This window comes from Dipodomys ordii, unplaced genomic scaffold (genome assembly GCF_000151885.1).
Source record: "Dipodomys ordii isolate 6190 unplaced genomic scaffold, Dord_2.0 Scaffold104, whole genome shotgun sequence".
NCBI lineage: Eukaryota > Metazoa > Chordata > Mammalia > Rodentia > Heteromyidae > Dipodomys > Dipodomys ordii.
The window spans coordinates 4,187,960-4,206,795 of NW_012267320.1; the positions used below are offsets into that span (position 1 = coordinate 4,187,960).

The 18,836-nt window shown below is 48.6% G+C and overlaps 1 protein-coding gene across 1 annotated transcript in view; it reads left to right on the plus strand.

The window, feature by feature from the left end:
* Urb1 (URB1 ribosome biogenesis 1 homolog (S. cerevisiae)) overlaps positions 1 to 17,558 on the plus strand; it is a 63,095-nt gene extending 45,537 nt beyond the window's left edge. Inside the window, exons 29-39 of the mRNA XM_013027535.1 lie at positions 666 to 837; positions 1,568 to 1,673; positions 6,728 to 6,888; positions 7,819 to 7,930; positions 8,470 to 8,576; positions 9,017 to 9,160; positions 10,341 to 10,450; positions 11,982 to 12,176; positions 14,344 to 14,585; positions 15,727 to 16,320; positions 17,115 to 17,558. Of these exons, the coding sequence (XP_012882989.1) occupies positions 666 to 837; positions 1,568 to 1,673; positions 6,728 to 6,888; positions 7,819 to 7,930; positions 8,470 to 8,576; positions 9,017 to 9,160; positions 10,341 to 10,450; positions 11,982 to 12,176; positions 14,344 to 14,585; positions 15,727 to 16,320; positions 17,115 to 17,296 (2,125 nt within the window). The 3' untranslated portion in view covers positions 17,297 to 17,558. The remainder of the gene's footprint in view (positions 1 to 665; positions 838 to 1,567; positions 1,674 to 6,727; positions 6,889 to 7,818; positions 7,931 to 8,469; positions 8,577 to 9,016; positions 9,161 to 10,340; positions 10,451 to 11,981; positions 12,177 to 14,343; positions 14,586 to 15,726; positions 16,321 to 17,114) is intronic.
* Positions 17,559 to 18,836: the final 1,278 nt, after the last annotated feature.

Consider the following 18,836-nt stretch of genomic DNA (forward strand, 5'->3'; position numbering starts at 1 on the left):
TAGCCTGGCTCTAGAACCTCACACCTCAAGTCTTGGGGATGGCTCTGGGGTTTGAACTCCGGGTCTTATACTTACCAGTACTCTGTTTGAGCCACACCCCCAAGCCATTTTGCTTTAGTTATTTTTCAGGGTATTACACTTATAACTTGGCTAGTCTAGACCATGATCCCCACATTTATATTTGCCTTGTAGCCAGGATGACAGGAGCATACCACTGCATCCAGCTTTCTGTGGTTTGAGATGGGATCTTATGAAATGTTTTGCCTAGCCTGACTTCAAACTGTAGTCTTCTGAATACCTACGTTCTTCATAGCTGGGATTACAGGCATGAGTCACTATACCTAGCCTGAGTAATTTGCTTAATCTTTTCTGTCACTTCTTCCCATTTGCACAGGGGCTGATAGTGTGACCTATGGAGTTGCATAGGCTAGATGAGTTAGTGTACATAAAGGACTTAGAACCAAGCCAGGCATGCCATAGCTAGTGTGTGGGTGTTGGCCTCTGCCATCATCGCCAGCATCCACCTCACAACCACCTGCTTCCTAAGCTGTGATCAAACACATGTACAGTGCCAGAGGAGCACTGACACAATGTGCCACCAAGGATGGATCGCTGGTACTCCTGGCGGGCCCCGTCAGCAGTCCACCTCCCTCCTCTGGCTCTAGGGTACTGATGTGGGGCCCAGCGGCTGTGGAGCATCACAAGACGCGCCGGAGCCTAGGCAAGTCACTGTGGCAACAGCCAAGCGTGGGAGACATCCTCCGCCTACTGGACCACGACCGCATGATGCTGACCATCCTGCACTTTCCCCAGCACCGGAGGCTGCTGCCCCCCGAGGTGCGCCCACTGCCCCTTTGCCTCTGCTGCGAGCACTCCATCTGCACCTGCAGCTTGCTTTTTCTTCTAAATTTTGTTTTGACAGTATCGGGTTATAAACTTGCTAGGCAGGTGCTCTACCTCTTGAGCCACCCTCCAGTCTAGCTTTCTGATGGCTAATTGGAGATGGATTTTCATAGACATTTTTTAACTAAGACCCTTCAGGTCTCAGCCTCCTGAGTAGCTAGGATTACAGGCATGACCTGCCAGAGGCTAGTGGATAGACTATTACTTTTGATCAAGTAAAATTCCAACGTATATAGAGATAGACTGCTCCCCTATGTTCCAGTGATTCACCCACTTCTGCTGACTCTGTTTTATCACACACCCCAGCAAAAAAAAAAAAAAAAAACTCATCACATTCCAAAGACCAGGGAAAACCATGTATAAGTATTAATTTTTTTTGCCAAACCGTTACCACTCCTCCCCTCCCTTTTTTCTTTTCTGGTTATTTTGGAGATGGAGTCTTACTAACTTTTCTTCCCAGTCTGGTTTCAAACCATGATCCTGTGAATCTCAGCCTTCTGAGTAGGTTCACAGGTGTGAGCCACCAGTGCCTAGCTAGAACTACATTTTGCTTTATCCTCTTAATGAGTTAAAATAGTTTGCTCTCTGGCAACAGTGAGTTACCATGCACACGGTTCAATCACTTGTGCGGTTTAGTCATGCATTTTTGTTTTGGCTATTTCAGAATGCACAGGAGTCATTATATAAAGACAGAAGTGTGAAGGTGGATCTTGATGGCCTTTATGACCCTTGCTTTCTCCTCCAGCTCTTCGGGGAACTGACCAGGCCAGGTAAGCACAGCCGCCCTTGTGGGGTCTGGCTGGCTATGTGGGTCCCAGGAATCAGCATTATGGTGATAACTGAATCTTCAAAATGTGGAGTTTTTTTGTGAGGCAGGCCTGAAGGATTGAACTCAGGGCCTCAAGTTGCAGGCAAGTGCTCTACCACTTCAGCCACATTCTTCTCCCACCCCCACCCCCTGCCACATGAGCAGGTCCTGTGTGTTCTTTCTAGGGTATAGCTTGACTTAAAGGTCCATGAGAGTCCAGAGAACTCTTCAAGTAAAGAATATGTTGTAGGAAGTGGCGCTGTGGCTCTGAGTGGTAGAGTATTCGCCTTGAGCAAAAGAGCTCAGGAACAGCATCCAGACCCTCCCTGAGTTCATGCCCCATAACTGGCTTCTGTGTACTGGGTACATAAAAGGCCCCTTTGTGAGGGATGTGATGCTGGATTAAGCTTACTAGGTGGACTGGGAAAACCTTGTCCCACCATTTACCCTGTGAAAAAACTTTTTTTTTGCCAGTCCTGGGGCTTGAACTTAGGGCCTAGGCATTGTCCCCGAGCTGCTTTTGCTTAAGGCTAGCACTCTACCACTTGAGCCACAGTGCCACTTCCAGCCTTTTCTGTTTATGTGGTACTAATGAATCGAACCCAGGGCTTCATGCATGCTAAAGCACTCTACGCCATATTCCCACCCCTGCCTGTGAAAATTTTAAACTTGAAATGTTCTGGGTATACCACACTCCTTCCAGCAAACAGACTTGCTGACAGACTTGGGCCGCCCTTTGTACTACTTTCTGAAAGGACCCAGGGGGCCTGCCTTTTCATCCACATTTCCCCAGCAGCCACCCTGCCTGCTACTGCCAGCCATCCTGGGTGGACACTGTGTGGCGCCATGGATGACACTGGACCTGATTGGCAGCAGAGCAAGGGTGTTTCATACCATGATAGCAGCCAGCTAAGTTGTGCTAGTGACTGTTAGGCAGCTGGCTAATGAGGCAAGTCCTCCTCTGTGCCCAGGAAGCTCTTCTGACAGCCTTGTCAGTGCTGCCAAATCTTTTTCTTATCAAACACGACAAGAACTATCGAGCCAGCCAGACTCCAGGGACTCACACCAGTAATCTTAGCTACTCAGGAGGCTGAGATCTGAGGATCATGGTTTGAAGCCAGCCTAGGCAGAAAAGGCCATGAGATTCTTTTCTCTAGTTGACCAGAAAAAGCCGGAAGTGGAGTGTAGTTGAAGTGGTGGAAGTGCTAGCCTTGAGCAAAAAAGCCAAGCAAGAGTACAAGGCCCTGAGTTCAAGCCCCACTCATGGCACCCCCCCAAAAAAAATCCACAGTGTAAAACTATAATGTTACTACTTGAGTGAGCTATTGCAGCTCATTTAGTCCATTCATCTCTTACAATAAAACTTTTAGGAGTCAGAGACAATAATGGCTTAGAAAATACTCAATAGTAAATCAGAAGTTTTTTTTTTTCTCAAAATCTCAAATACTGTCCTTATTTTTTCCTTGGTAGGGGATAGATGGTAGGAGGCCTTTTGCGAGGAACAGTAACTAGGAAATGGTCTTACATTAGGGAAAGGAGGTGGTGCCTGTTTTCCTTGCCTTTCAGTTTGCTAGTACAGCCTTTTTCAAAGTCTTACTGGTATAAACAGGTAAAACTATTTTCAGGGTATCTCTGCCTTCGATTTGGAAAGGATTCTCAGTAGTTCAAACACTATTGATACCAAAAACTCACATTGAGGCCAAGCATTTTGGAAAGTGTAGAGGGGGAGAGGGAGGAGCTACGCCCAAACCCAACATTATCCCACAGATAGCTTTACTAGAGGATGCTCCAGGCTGCCGGTCATCTCAGGCAGAAAAAGGGAGCCTGGTACTTGCAGCAGCAGATTTCACTGCTGCTAGAAGAAGCACACCAGTTCATCAGTTAGAGTGTGATATACAGAAAAATACATGGAGCATATTTACATGGGCTCAGTTTTGGGGGAAGACCCAGCCAGATCAGGGAGCAGAGCATACTTAGTAGCTTCTTAGTGGGGACCATCTGCCTAGGAAGGGCCTGAGTCCTGTATTTGAACTTTCTGTAAGTGGCATTGTACAAGACTCATTTTCTGGTGTCAGACTTCCTTCAGTTCACATTCTCTCTGGGAGATTTGTCTATAGCAGTGTGCCTAAGTATCCTGTGATCCTGCGTCAGGCCTGTGGTTAGTCTTTATGTGTGTAGTGTGTCTTCAGAAATACCAGCCTCTTGCCAAAAGGGAGAACCTGTTTTCATAGCCTATCGCCTCCCTTCTGAGTCCTTGGCCAAGATACAGTACTTGCCAAGGCTGCTAGCAGTGACAGTGACAGATGCTTTTTCCACAGCAAGTACTTGTCCTTAGAAGAATGGGGCTGAAATCTCTAGCTCATAATTTACACATGCCACCAAGCAACCAGCACCAGAAGATCCATGTACAGTTCTATGAGCCTGTGGCCCCATGACCAGGGCATTGCTGAGTACTGTCCCAGCTGGTTGTCACTGCAGTTCACAGCTGGGGATGCTGTGTCAGAAGCAGCTCTAGACCAATTCTTGATACTTTAAGACCATAGTTGCCCTGCCACCGAAGCCCACCGGCCCTGGGTGCTTCTGATTTTCATCTTTTGTAATTTTCCTGGCAGGGCCATTTTGATCGGAAGCTGGTTTTAGAAGGTCATATTGCTATTCATGAAGTTCTGAAAACAGACAATGGCATTTATAACTATTTTTAAATAGAATATTGTATTTTCAACAAGCCAAGGGCAGCTCTTTTCCATTAAGTACTACAAAGCCAAAACTTCCATAGAGTAGCACAGTCACAAAATAGGAAGTTGAATTTTCCTCATGGACACATGGAAAAACACATTTGTCTTAGAATGTCAGCAATTCCTAAAAGTGCCCAGCCAGCTAAGTGCTAGCTCTTCTCAGTGAGTGTAGTATTAAATGTTTAGACTTTTCTCTTCCTTTATGTGTGTGTATTTCTTTTTTTTTTTTTTTGGGTCCGGTCGTGGGGCCTGAACTCTGGGCCTGGGCACTGTCCCTCAGCTCTTCAGCTCAAGGCTAGCACTTTACCACTTGAGCCACAGCTCCCCCTCCGGCTTTTTTCTTTTTGCTTATGTGGTGCTGAGGAATCGAACCCAGGGCCTCAGGCATGCAAGGCAAGCACTCTACCACTGAGCCACCTTCCCAGCCCGTGTGTGTATTTCTTATATAAATGTATAGTATCCCTTAAATTCTATTTTCCAGAAAATGTAATATTATCCTCGAAAGCCTTCAGATTTTTCCTCCCCACCACAAAGAATTGCTTGTTAGAAGGAAAGTTGAGTCCATAGCTTTTGGAACCTAAGAATTCTCTCCTGTGTGTGTGTGTTTGTACCAGTCCTGGAGATTGGACTCTGGGCTTGAGCTCTGTTCCTGAGCTTTTGTGCTAAAGGCTAGTGTTGTACCACTTGATCCAGCTCTTTGGTGGTTAATTAGAGATAAGTGCCTCACAGCATTTCCTGGACAGGCTGGCTTTGAACCACAATCCTCAAATCTCAGCCTCTTGAGTAGGTAGGTTTATAAGCATGAGCCACCAACAGCCAGTTTTAATTTGTGTTTTGATACTAAGAGTGGGGTTTTGGGGCTGGGAAGGTGGCTCAGTGGTAGAGTGCTTGCCTGTCATGCATGAGGCCCTGGGTTTTATTCCTCAGCACCACATAAGCAGAAAAAGCCAGAAGTGGTGCTGTGGCTCAAGTGGTAGAGCACTAGCCTTGAGCTGAAGAGCTGAGGGACAGCGCCCAGGCCCAGAGTTGAGGTCCCATGACCACTGGTAGGCAGTGTGTACTTGGGTTTTTAATTTTTTTTTTTTTTTTTTTTTGGTCCAGTCGTGGGGCTTGAACTCGGCCTGGGCGCTGTCCCTCAGCTCTTCAGCTCAAGGCTAGCACTTTACCACTTGAGCCACAGCTCCCCCTCCGGCTTTTTTCTTTTTGCTTATGTGGTGCTGAGGAATCGAACCCAGGGCCTCAGGCATGCAAGGCAAGTGCTCTACCACTGAGCCACCTTCCCAGCCCCTTGAGTTCTACTTTTTATCTGATCTGGCCATCTCTGTCTTTTAATTTGAATATATATATATATATATATATATATGTATAATTTACATTTAATGAGATCATTGATCTGAACTCTATCATCTTTGTTGGCCCTTAACTACAATGTGTATGTGCATGTACACAAAAATAGTTACTTTAGGATTTATAGTATTCACCTTCAGTTTAACAGTTGGCCTTGGCCATTTCTTGTTCTCATTCCTTTGTGTACACCTTGGTTTCCATTTGGTAACATTTTCCTGATTTCATTAAGAAGTCTTGTCCTTCAGGCTGCTGGTAACCAGTTCTCTTAGCATTAGTGATTAAACTCAGGACTTGCACTTGCTGGGCAGCTGCTCTGTAACAAATGATTTTAATTGTGTGTGTAAAGATCAACAAGAGTTGCAGAGAAGATATAGGCAAATCCTGTGTGAACTCAACCGTCTAGGTCTGGACTAGTCACCTAGTCACACTGCTGAGTTCCCAGGCTTCAACCTCCTGTATTTTAGTGTTATTTGTACATGGAGCCCTGATTGGCAGAACAGGGAAGAGTTGTGGGCTGATTCTCTGTGCCTCTACCTCTCTCTGGCTTCTTATGTATTTAAGTGGTAAGGAAGCTGGGTGCTGGTGGTCCGCACCTGCAATCCCAGCTACTCAGGAGGCTGAGATCTGAGGATCATGGTTCAAAGCCATCCTAAGCAAGAAAGTCCATGAGACTCTAATAAACTGCTCAGAAAAAAGCCAGAAGTGGTGATGTGGCTCAAGTGATAGATCACTAGCCTTGAGCACAAAGAAACTAAGGATAGCACTTGGACCCTGAGTTCAAGACCCAGACCCGCCGCCCCCCCCCCAAAAAAAAAGGTAATAAAGTGACACAGTTGCTGATGTTGATAACCGCCAGAGGACATCAAGTTCTCCAGGTTGCACAGCCATCGTGAAATCCTGCTGTGTGCTTAATGTTCTGTCTGACTTCCTATAGAATTTGTGGTGGATTGCCGAAAATTTTTGGATTCAAATGCCCTGGGGTTGACTATCGCAGCCCTCAGCAGCTATGACCCCCAGATGCGAGCTGCGGCCTACTCTGTCCTGGCAGCCTACTACTCCCATCTGGAAGGGGCTCGCTTCCGGGAGCAGTCCCAGGTGAGCGGGAAGTAGAGCGTCCTCTGAGGGTGGGGGGACCTACTGGGCTTCTGGGAGTCAGCTCTCTACCTGGTCTGATATGGTCTGGCACATTGCTCAGAAGCCAGCTGAAGAGCAAGTCCTTATGGGTAGACAAAATAATTCTTTAGTCCAAACTGTGGTAAAGCCACTTATTACTCCCAACACATGGGCCCACGGAGGGGGCTGCACTTCTGGGACATGGTGCTGGGCTTCTCAGCCACTGGGCACAGTCCTCTCTCCTAAAAGAAAAGTCAAAAGCCAGGTGCTGGTGGCTCATACCTGTAATCCTAGCTGCTCAGGAAGCTGAGATCTGAAGACTGTGGTTCAAAGCCAGTCAGGGCAGGAAAGTCCGTGAGACTCTTATCTCCAATTAACCACCAGAAAAGGGGAAGTGGCACTATGGCTCAAGTGGTAGAGCACTTGCCTTGAGCCAAAAAGCTGAGGGACAGCCCAGGCCCAGAGTTCAAGCCCCATGACTGACAAACAAGGAAAAAGAAAAGTCAAGTCAAGTGTCCCTAAGGTGACAAGCATGTTCCTCTGCGGTGGCTTTTCCTCCGGTGTCCATCGGGTGAGGGGGCAGGCACACCCAATAGTACAACTGTACATGAGACAGTCACAGTTCTAAAAACACACATCATTGTAAGGTGTATGGGGGTAGGGGGCACAAGGACTTGAACTCATACTGGGCACTGCCCCTCAGCTTTTTTGTTCAAGGCTGGTGCTCTGCTACTTGAGCCACAGCTCCACATCCAGCCTTTTGCAGGTTAATTGGAGCTAAGGGCCTTACAGATTCTCTTGCCCTGCACTGGCTTTGAAACATAATCCTTGGATCCTGAGTAGCCAGGATTATAGATGTGAGCCACAGGTACCCAGTTCATCTTTATAATACTTGTTCTCTTTGTTTCTCAGCTTCTTTACCTGTTGGATGTGGTCCGGAATGGTATTCGAACTCCAAACCTGAGACTCTCATTTACCTTGACTCTCTTCATTGCCAAGGCAGCACAACAGATTTTGAAACCGGGTAACCCAGAAGCTGCCTGTTTAAGGAGAAATCAAAATCGTGAAGCCAAGCAAATCTATGCCTAGGGTTGTATCCCACAGTTGTAGTCACTCACCCCTGAAATAACAAGGTCACGGTGGGTTGGTAAGCCACAGCTGCAAGGTGGCTTCTCCTAGACCTAACCCTGCCTCAGACCCTTCACCGTTCAGTGGGAACAGCAATGGCACCTGTGCCTCAGGGTTGCTGTGAGGTGACCCAGATCACACATGTTCACACACCCCCACAAGCCCTCTTGGGGTTCTGGCTCAGTGAGCACCCCCGATGTGAGCTGTGATTAATCACCAGCTGAGATGGGTGAAATGAGTCTGTGTGCTTGGGGTCCTCAGCTAGAAAGCAGATGAGTCATTGCAGGCGCCACTAGTGACCAGACAGGAATGCAGAAATTCCATGGGGATAGGGGCTGTCTGTCTCATGCCCAGAGTACCTCCACACATGCCCTTCGCCAGGTCCCGGGGAGTCCTGTGAGGGGTGGGTCAATGTCTGTCTGCCTGTGTCCACAGAGGAGCACATGTACTGGAAGCTGAGCAAGTTCCTGCTGTCACACGAGGACCTGAATATGGACAAAGTGCCAGGCTTCTACCAGTTCTTCTACAGCTCTGACTTTGAGGTAATGCCACCAAAGTCCTTCAGGTCTCCTAGGATTCCTGAACTAGGTCCCTCAGCTGCCATGGTCTCTGATGTTTTCCTCATGAATACATTTGCCACACAAGCAACAAGAAGGCCAGGGATTGGAACTGTTTACTCAGACTCCCGTTACTTCTCAGATCTTTAAAGTTGTGTATCAGTCTGCGTCTGAGGGCATGCTGGGATCTCCTGGTGAATCCTGGGTTAAGTGTACCCCACTTAAGCTTGGTTCAAAGTAGACCTGGTCCTTTATTCCTGACCTGAACAGGTAGGATCAAGGTGAGCTGGAGGGTTTATTAGACCATCAGAGACCAGGCCTCTGTGTGACAGGCTGTTAGCCTAGCAAACAGTGGTGTGTGCAAGGTTAAGGCATGACACACTGTAATTTAGTTAACGCCTCTTTCTCCTTTGCCTTGGTGACAGCAAAAAACCGAGCAGGAGTGGGTGTTGGGGATTCTGCGGCAGGGAATCCGAGACAAGCAATGCTATGAGCTGTGTGCCAGGCGAGGGGTCTTCCACGTTCTTCTGGCCTTCTTCAGCAGCCCGCTGTGTGACGAGGTGGCCCAGGTAAGTAGGGTCTGTGTGTTTATTTGAGACCCAAAGGTCTATGCTCTTTCTCGTGCTTTTATTTGGACATCAGGTCCAGGTAGATTTTAAAAGATGACTGCATCAAACCTGGCTTTGAAATAAAAAAAAAATAAGGTTTTGTTCAGGTCTGTTCTGCTGCCTGCTCGTGGCACACACCAGCTGTGTGACATCCACTATCGTTTGTCCCTGGATGGAATGGTTTTCACTGTGACCCTCTTGCTGAGACCTTGGCTGATAAGAAGGCCTCTGCTTTGCCATCACAGGGAAGGAACTAGCCAGTGATTGAAAACCCATAGAGCTGACCAGGAAGCTAAGACTCGTCTCCAGTTAACCACTAAAATTCCAGAAGTGGAGCTGTGGCTTAAGTGGTAGCGTGCCAGCCTTGAGCAAAAATGCTGACAGACAGCGCCCAGGCTCTGACTTTGAGCTTCAGTACCAGCACACGCACGCATGTCCCCCACCCCCACCCCTGCTCCCCCAACACACACTTTTCAGGAAATAAGAGTTGGATCTGCCAGGCTTCCCAGCTGTGTCCCATCACACTGAGAGCTTATGTGCATTTTCCAAGTGCACAGACTGTTAAAGGAGGAACATAGGTAGGGCCTCTGATATTTTAATGAGTTCGTACCCTGGTCAACTTTTCTTTCTGATCTCATGTAAAATGTGAGGGCGCAAGAATGAATTATGATTTAGAAACACATTGGAATAAATGGGATTTGGACATGCTGTGAGAATTCAAAAGTATCCAGTGAACAATTTGGGGTAATCCCATGTTCACGGCCCCCATTCTAGGTAATGAAATGGGACAAAATGGGGTGCAGGCAGCGCACAGCTGGGCTAGAAATGGGCCTTGTTCTCTGCAGTGGGTGGCACACATCTGGCCGTGTGGTGTCTTCTGCGTCTTCGCTGTGTGTAGATATCTCATGATGGGGGAGCAGGGGCGGGGACTCCCCAGGCTGCTGCTGGCTGCAAGTCTGGCTGTTCCTAGTGAGAAGGCTTGTCCACAAGTCACTGCCCTCACACGTGGCCCAGCAGTCTTCATGCACACCACCACTTGTCACCACAGCGTGCCAGGACTTCCTAAACTCATGTCTTTGGCCAAATAAGTTTGCTTGAAGCCCTCCCACCACTCAGGGCTGTCTTTGTTTTGGGTTTTTAGAATTGGATTCTAGAAATTCTACAGAAAGCTGCTCAGATTGCCAGATCTGCCTATGAAACCATTCGGGACTACAGCCTTTTAACATGGATTTTACACATCCTTGAGAGCAAGTAAGTCACTTCAGAGATGTATCTGGCAAGAAGGTGGTGTGGTGGCAGCGGAACTCCCACAGGCTTTGGTGGCCGTGGAAATGTCCTGTCCTCTGAGACCCAAATGACTGCAGCCTCTCAACAGGAAACTTCAGCTTTAAGAAGGCTCCTTACAAAGTCCCTGAGGTCGGTTGTGGTGTCTTCATTCTTGATAACAGGCCCAGACTGCACTGTTGAGGGCCTGGTGTGGATTCCAGATTGGACATGAGGCCCTTTGGAAGGACCTGCTATACCAGTAGCAAGTAGCAGGAGGGCTCTGTCACTGGCAAATGACTACTGTAACAAGCCTAGGGCTACCCAAACCCTTAAAGGGTCTGTGTGTCTGTGTGTCTGTATGTCAGGGCTGTCCAAGCCCTTAAAGGGGTGTGTGTGTGTTGGCAGTGGGACTTGAACTTAGGCCTGGGCACTGTTGCTTGGGTGTTTCATTCAAGGCTAGTGCTCTCCCACTTGAGTCACAGCTCTACTTGTGACTTTTCACTGGTTAATTGGAGCTAAGAGTTTCATGGACATTTTTGTCATCCTCAAATCTCAGCCTCTTGAGTAGCTAAGATTACCCACTGCCCACTGGCACCCAGCTCCTATAAGATTTTTTTTTCGGGGCTGGGAAGTTGGCTCAGTGGTAGAGTGCTTGCCTTGCATGCCTGAGGCCCTGGGTTCGATTCCTCAGCACCACATAAGCAAAAAGAAAAAAGCCAGAAGTGGCGCTGTGGCTCAAGTGGTAGAGCGCTAGCTTGAGCTGAAGAGCTGAGGGACAGCGCCCAGACCCAGAGTTCAGGCCCCACGACCGGACCCAAAAAAAAAAAAATTTTGTTTTTCTCTCTCTTTTTTTTTTTTTTTTTTGTTACTGCTGCTGGGCCTGGACCCTTCCCCTGAGATTTTTTTTGCTCAGGGCTAGCATTCTACCACTTGAGTCACGGCTCCATTTCCAGCTTTTTTGGTGGTTAATTGGAAATAAGAATCTCATAGACTTTTCCTGCCTGGCTGGCTTTAAACCATGATCCTTAGATCTCAGCCTTCTAAACAGCTAGGATTACAGGTTTGAGTCACCAGTGCCCAGCCTTAAAGTCTTTCTTTTAGGTTCTTCTAAAAAGAAGTAGTGTCCTAACTGTCTTGGGACACCAGACATAAGACTTAGATTTTCAGAAGGCGTGACTGGCCAGTTGTCGGTCCCTGGCTCACATTGTTTTACTGTTCTAGTTAACTATCATAAACAGGACAGCTTTTACTATCCTGGAAGGACTGAGGGCAGGCCTCTGGGCAGAAAGCAGCATGTGCACTGGTCCTGTGTCAGAGCTGCTTTTGGACAATTACTCTTTTTACTCAGAGGATGTAATTTGGGGGCAGGCAGAGGGAGAGCAGCAAGGGGATTGAGGAGGCTGCCAGGCCCCCACGTGTCCCATCTGCTTCACGGTATGTCTCGCCACATCTCTCCACCTCCCCACAGACAGGAGAGGATGTGGCAGAGCTTGATGTCTACCATGCTTGGTTGCAGGTTTCTGGAGACTCAGCTTCTCTCGAATGTCATTTCCTTGCTTCACTCACTGTGGGTGACCAACCTGGGAGACAAGGGAGCAGAGGAGGAGAACCCACTGCCCTGCCAGCCTGGCCAGAGGCCCCGCAAGCTGCTTGCCCTGCACCTGGTCAGCGAGTTCCTCTATGTCCTCATTGCGCTCATGAAGCACCTGAGGTGAGCCTGTCCTCCCCAGGGGTCTTCCGCTGGGCCCCTGAGACTGATGGCCAGCGCTGCTTGTGCGTTCCTTTCTGTCACCTGTGGACAACCCCACAGGCAGGCTCAGAGTTGTAGACTGTGTGGACCAGGCCAGGGTGAGGGTGTCAGGTACGAGTGACCTATTTTTTATTTCCACTTTATAACTTGAGGGTGCTGAGAAATGAGCTCTTTTTTTTTTTTTTGTCAGTTGTGGGGCTTAAACTCTGGACCTGGGTGCTGTCCCTGAGTTTTTTAGCTCAAGGCTTGCGCTCTACCACTTGAGCCACAGCGCCACTTCCAGTTTTCTGGTGGTTAATTGGAGATAGGATTCTCACAGACTTTCCTCCTGGGCTGGCTTTGAACCATAGTCCTCAGATCTCAGCTTCCTGAGTAGCTAGGATTACAGACATGAGCCACTGGCGCCCAGTAGAAATTAGCACAGTTTTATAACACCGTATGTATCATACCAGGTCATTTTTAGCCAACAAGCTACCTACCTGTATGTTTTTATTTAACCCCTGACTGAAATAAAGTGAAGTTTCACAGAGCACATTTTCTATGACCTTAACTAAGACAAGGCATTCCCAAGTTGCCCCTCTGCCTCTGCTAGCCTGTGAATACTCACGTGACTTGAACTTCCTTGTTGATTATAATATTTTCTTTTCTTTTGTTTGTTTGTGCAGTACTGGGGCTTGAACTCAAGGCCTGGAGCTGTCCTTTGCTTTTCATTCAAGGCTGGGGCTCTGTCCCTTGAGCCACAGTTTCACTTTCAGCTATTTGCTGGCTTATTGGACATTAGAGTCTGAGGGACTTTCCTACTGATGGTTTCATCTGCTCCTTTGGAATCAGGCTTCTGAGTTTTTCCATCATAATCCAGAGAAATGTGTCATGTGCTCTCCTATTTCCAATGGGAACTGTTATATGCTCACAAGCCAGAAGATTCCCAGCAAGATCGTGGTACTCAGAATGAAGTTTCTTTTTCTCTGAGTGTACTAGGGTTTCGGGGGCCTCATGCTTGTTAGTCCAGGGCTCTCCTCTTGAGCCACATTGCTTTAGTAGGGTTTTGCCTTTTTCCCCCTCTGGCCTCCTTGGACCATAATCCTCTTCCCTGTGCCTCCCAGGTGGCTGGGGTTACAGCATTACCAACATGTCCAGAATATTGACTGAGATGGTAGTCTAGCCAGCTTTTTGCCCAAGCTGGTATCAAAACTCAGTCCTCTTGATCTTTGTCTCCTGAGTAGCTGAGATTATAGGCATGAGCTACCGTGCCCAGCCTGAGGAGGTTTAAAAAAAAAAGAAGTAAAAGTAAAAAATAATAATGAAAACTGGGCACTGGTGGCTCACGCCTATAATCCTTGCTTCTCAAGAGGCTGAGATCTGAGGGTAGTGGTTTGAAGCTAGCCTGAACTTGGAATGTCCTTGAGACTTTTATCGCTAATGGAAGTACTCAGAAAAAGGCAGAATTGGGGCAGTGGCTCAAGTGATAGAGCACTGGTTTTGAGCCTGAGACAGTACCCAGGCCCTGAGTTCAAGCCCCAAGACCTGCAAAAATAAAAATAAAAAAAGAATAGAACGTTTTGTTTCATATTCTCCCAAATTAAGAAACTGCTGGCCTGAGGTGTTTCTTTCTTTGGTATTGTCAGAAGACAAGCCACTCCTGTCTGAGAACTGATTGTTCCTTGAATTAATGGCTTCCCTTTTAACCTCATGTGGGTCAGTTGTTAGTGCGTTGTACATTCCTTAGAATTCATTTCTTCCCACTAGCTATCAGTCAGGCTTTGCCCATTGGTCAGTGCTGCCCTGGGGCCTTCCTGGGCCTTTTTCACTGGAGGCCACCAGTCCCGCAGTGGACAGGAAGGAGCAATCCTGGAGTGGAATTCAGGGTGACTCTTGGAGCCTGACCCCTGAGCTTTCTGCCTGGCTACCCCATTTAGCCAAGGTTTCAGAGAGGTTTCTCTTCCTCTGAAATAGTGGACATGCCTCAGAGGGCTCACTTTTTCCTCTCCTGTGTCCTGGGTCCATGTTAGGTGTCTGTTGTAAGTGAAGCCTGGTTCTGGATGGCCTGTGATGTCTACAACCACTCCAGTTCTGGGTCACCAGGACAGGGGCAACTTTTACTTAGTCTATAACACCGGCTTCCCAACAGACCCACCTTGGGCTCCGCCCACCTGACCAGCTTCTTTGGGACACTTGAGTCCGTGCTGAGGTACCGGGCCACGGTCTTGAGGGCATTTAAGGATATGGGCCGATTCACCGCGAACGAGATGGTGCTTTCCACCAAGGACGTCCTGGTCCTCTTGCACAAGTGGAGTCTCATCGAGAGAGACCTCAAGCTCCAAGAAGACCTGAGAGCAGCCATTGAGAAGTGCCAAGCCAGGGACCTGATGAGTAAGTGTCAGAACCGCCACAGCCCACCCACAGCAGCTGCCATCTCCCCTGCCTGAGCAGCGTTTCCAAAGCTCACGGGCAGGCCTGGCTTTGCCAGCAGCCCTGCTCTTAGAAGCTTTGAACTTTTAGGTTAAGGTCACTTGGCCTGCCAACAGCAGGAGAGACTGACTGCCCCAGAGGTTTCAGTCCATGGTCACCTGCAGGTCATGTTCAGGGGAGCTGTGGTAGAGCAGAGCCGTCACCTCATAGACACCAGGCAGACAGAAGGCGGCTTCGGGCAAGAAGCACGTCCCCAGTGACCTGCATGCTCTTCCTCCTCAGTGCCACCTAAAGTTTCTGCCGCTTCCCAAGAACACACGAAGCATGAACTCAGGGCCTGGGCGCTGTTCATGGGTTTTTTCACCCAACGCTGGCACTCTTCCACTTGACTCACGGCTCCACTTTTGGTGGGTTCTTTTGCTTATTAATTGGAGATGAGTCTCATGGACTTTCCTGCCTGGGCTGGCTTTGAACTGTGATCCTCAGATCTCAGCCTCCTGAGTAGTGAGGATTATAGACGTAAGCCACCAGCACCCCCGTAAGTCAGTAAGCCAGAGCCCTCTTGATCCAACCACTTCCCAGTAGATCAACTTCTTAAACACTAATGCATCAGGGACCAGTCCTTGAACATGGGATCTTTGAGGGACATCTAGGATCCAAACTATAACACTAAATATCACACCATTTGCTTGTCATGGTGGTAGCTCATGACGAAAAGCTGCTTGTTTCCATATCATTTATACTATGGTGTCGAAAGAACAGACTGGACCCAGGCCTGCTGGACTCGGGCTGTAATGCTGCTGCCCACGGGTCTCTGTTGTGTGTGTATGTGTTGAGATGATGGCGGCGGGATGTGGGGGTAGGAGCTGGCTATATTGCTCAGACTTGTCTTAAATTCTGGTTTCAAGCAATCTCCTTCCTCAGCCTCCCACATATACAGGAATAGTGGCAGGGGGATTTGTGCCATTGTTGTGAATAGCAGAGGGTCTCTTGGAACAGTGCAGGGTGCCCAGGACCTAGGAGCCGCCCCTCTTTCTTTGAGGAGAACCAGTGGACATGGGAGACACAAGTCTCACTGCCTTTTTTCCCCTGCGTTTAACAGAAATGCTTAAGGATAAGAACAGGCCCGCCATGCCATCCCGAGCCAGAGGCCCTCGGCCCCGCAAGAAGAGACCTGTGGAGGCAGAAGAGATGGCCAACCCTGAGCTGGATGAATCTGGCTTGCAGACATGCAGGGACCTCGTGAGGTCCATACTGACCCACTGGGAGCCAGTGGTCCCCGGCCCCACTGAGGATCCCACAGACGGGGCTGGTCCCCAGAGTGAAGCACCAATCCCTGTGTACACTGCTGTTTCCCTAGTGGTCAGCTGGGTGCTACGCTCGGTGGCCCAGTGCCCACTCAGCAGGACAGAGGCTGCCGGGCTCCTTGGCTGGCTCAAGAGCCACATTTTGCCACACCCAGTGGTGGTGGCCGACCTTCTCAAGGACAGTGCTGTGAAAAGCAGCATGTTTAAGCTGTATTGTCGCCTGTGCAGTGCTGAGGGGCTGACAGGGCCTGCGCAGGATGTGACCTGCCTGTTCAACACCGTCATGCTGCAGCTGGTGGAGGCCCAGGGCCGGGCAGAGGGCCCCTTCCACCCCGCCATGGAGGCCCTGTGCACTGCCTCTCTGAGTGGGAAGGATGAAGCCACACGAGGTACAAAAGCTCCAGAAATGTCTGGGGGATGGGGAAGGGGAAACCTGTTCCTTAGCCTCCTCCAGTGTGGTGGGTATATTCTGGTGCCTTTTGGCAGCGAGTGTGAGGAAGAGGAAGTATGCCTCAATAGGATCATGTTATGGAAAAAGGCCCCTTGGGACCACAGAGAGTCCCTTCAGGATTGCTTCCTGCAGAGCAGTACTGGGTGTTCCTTGGCCAGGCAATTGTGCAAGTGAGCACACACCCATTCACACGTGCAGGCCAGTCAGTCGGTGCTCTGAGTTGCCTGAGAAGTGCAGGGAGAGGGACGGAGCGAGTGGTACTGGCTTAGATGATAGAAGAGCACTTGGCTCCTTCCGTCCAGCAGGGTGAGGGATGGGGAGGGGCCGGCCAGCCAGCGGGGAAGGCGAACTCACCTGGAGCAGAGAATGACCTTCTGGTGTCTGGCTGCAGCCAGGGATGGAGTGTGAGCCTGAGGGGCCTCTACCTCTTCCCCATACTGTTGGGACATTTAAATGACCTGGATGTGCTCACGGTTGGGCATGAGTGGTCAGACCACATAGGGACCTGACGTGCAGTCCTTTCTCGTTAAGATTTGATTACACTTATCAGAAGGCAGGTACGTTTTTAAGTGAATAAAAAGATTGACATCAAAGTTAAGCAAGGCAAAGTTAGTTGGTCTTAACCGTAGACACTGCTGGGGATGCCACAGGTCCCCTGGCCACTTAGCAAAGCCAGGATGCCTTGTGGGCAGGGTGAGGGCACGTCGTAACAGCCTTGTCTGTCTTCCTCAGCCTCCGCAGCCTTCCTGGTGTCTCTGTATGTGAAGGACGTCTGGCTGGAGGCCCCACGGCCAAACACCCTCTTAACCCACGTCCGCATGGTCTGTGAGGCTGCAGAAGACGTGCCAGGTGGTGAGGAGGAGGCCATCATCGTTCTCTGCAAGGACCTGGCCACCTCGGCCTTAGAGGCTTGACACCCGGCTGGTGCCATTTCCCACCCTGCCGACCAGTGCCCAGGCACCAGGTTTGAGAAGTTTGGCTGAGACAGCATTTTCAGAGAAGGTGTGAAATGACCAGTCCATGCATCAATTTGGTTTTCCAACAAGAAGAGTTGAAAGGACTATAACTAACTGATCAGTAAATAATAAGCTCAAGGAACCCAGTTGGACACCAGTGGCTCAGACCTGTAATCCTGTCTACTTGGGAGGATCTAAGGATCTCAGTTCACAGCCAACCTGGACAGGAAAGTCTATGAGACTCTTATCTCCAACCAATCAGCAAATAGCCAGAAGTGGAGTTGTGGCTCAAGTAGTAGAGTACACCCTTGAGCGAAAAAGCTAAGGGACAGCTCCTAGATGCTGAGTTCAAGCCTTAGGGCCAGCAATAAATTCTAAAATAGGACAAATAAACTCAAGGGGACTGTGTACCAAGTAGTCAGAGCTGTAAGGAATGTGGATACTTCAGGACCCCAACTCTATTCGGGGTTCAAGTAGGCAAAATCCTCTTCTCCAGTTGGTCTTCCCAGGGGGATTCCTCAAGCTGTGGAATCTTGTGGGTTCTGAACAGACTCCTGATGTGAAAGCTAAAATATAAGGGGGGAAAGTCTACCATAAAGAAGCCATAACAGTATTTTATGTATGCCCCTGAATGAATTCCCACCAGTTTGCTGATTATCTTATTAAATCCAAGTGTGTTATGCTAACTTCTTAAAGTATAAAATGACCTGACTTCTGCTTTGAGAAGACAGTCTATATTGTTGTTGTATATCAAAGAGGGGATTTGCATTTTATAATACCTTGATAATAAATGTATAGTTTTGTAAGACTTTTGTCTTTTTCTTTATGTTACTAGGCTATTTTCTTATTCCAGAGACATGATGATTATAGGTCAGAATTTGACTTTTAAGGATCACATGCTAGCTGGGTACTGGTAGCTCACGCTTGTAATCCTAGTTACTCAAGAGACTGAGATCTGAGAATTGAGGGGCCAAGCCAGCCCAGTCTGAAAAATCTGTGAGATTCTTTTATTTCCTATTCACCTGCAAAAATCTGGAAATGGAGCTGTGGCTCAGTAGTAGAGTACCAGCCTTGAGCACAACAATGATCTCATGTTAGCAGGTATTGTCGCTGCTAACATCAGCACAGAATTTGATAGATGTGGGCTGGGAATGTGGCTTAGTGGTAGAGTGCTTACCTAGCAGGCATGAAGCCCTGGGTTCGATTTCTCAGTATCACATAAATAGAAAAAGCTGGAAGAGGCACTGTAGCTCAAGTGGTAGAGTGCTAGCCTTGAGCAAAAGAAACTCAGGAATAAAGCTCAGGCCCCCAGTTCAAGCCCCAGGACTGGCAAAAAAATTTGGAGTTGAATCATACCTTTAGATTCTAGGTAGACTCACACCTATGCTGTCCCTGCAAAGGCCAAACTTCCCTTCTCCTTTTATGCGTTGTGTTGCGTGTTTGTTGAGATACTCACTTACAAGTCCCTTCTGACTAGTGTGCAGAGAGGGGGACTGAG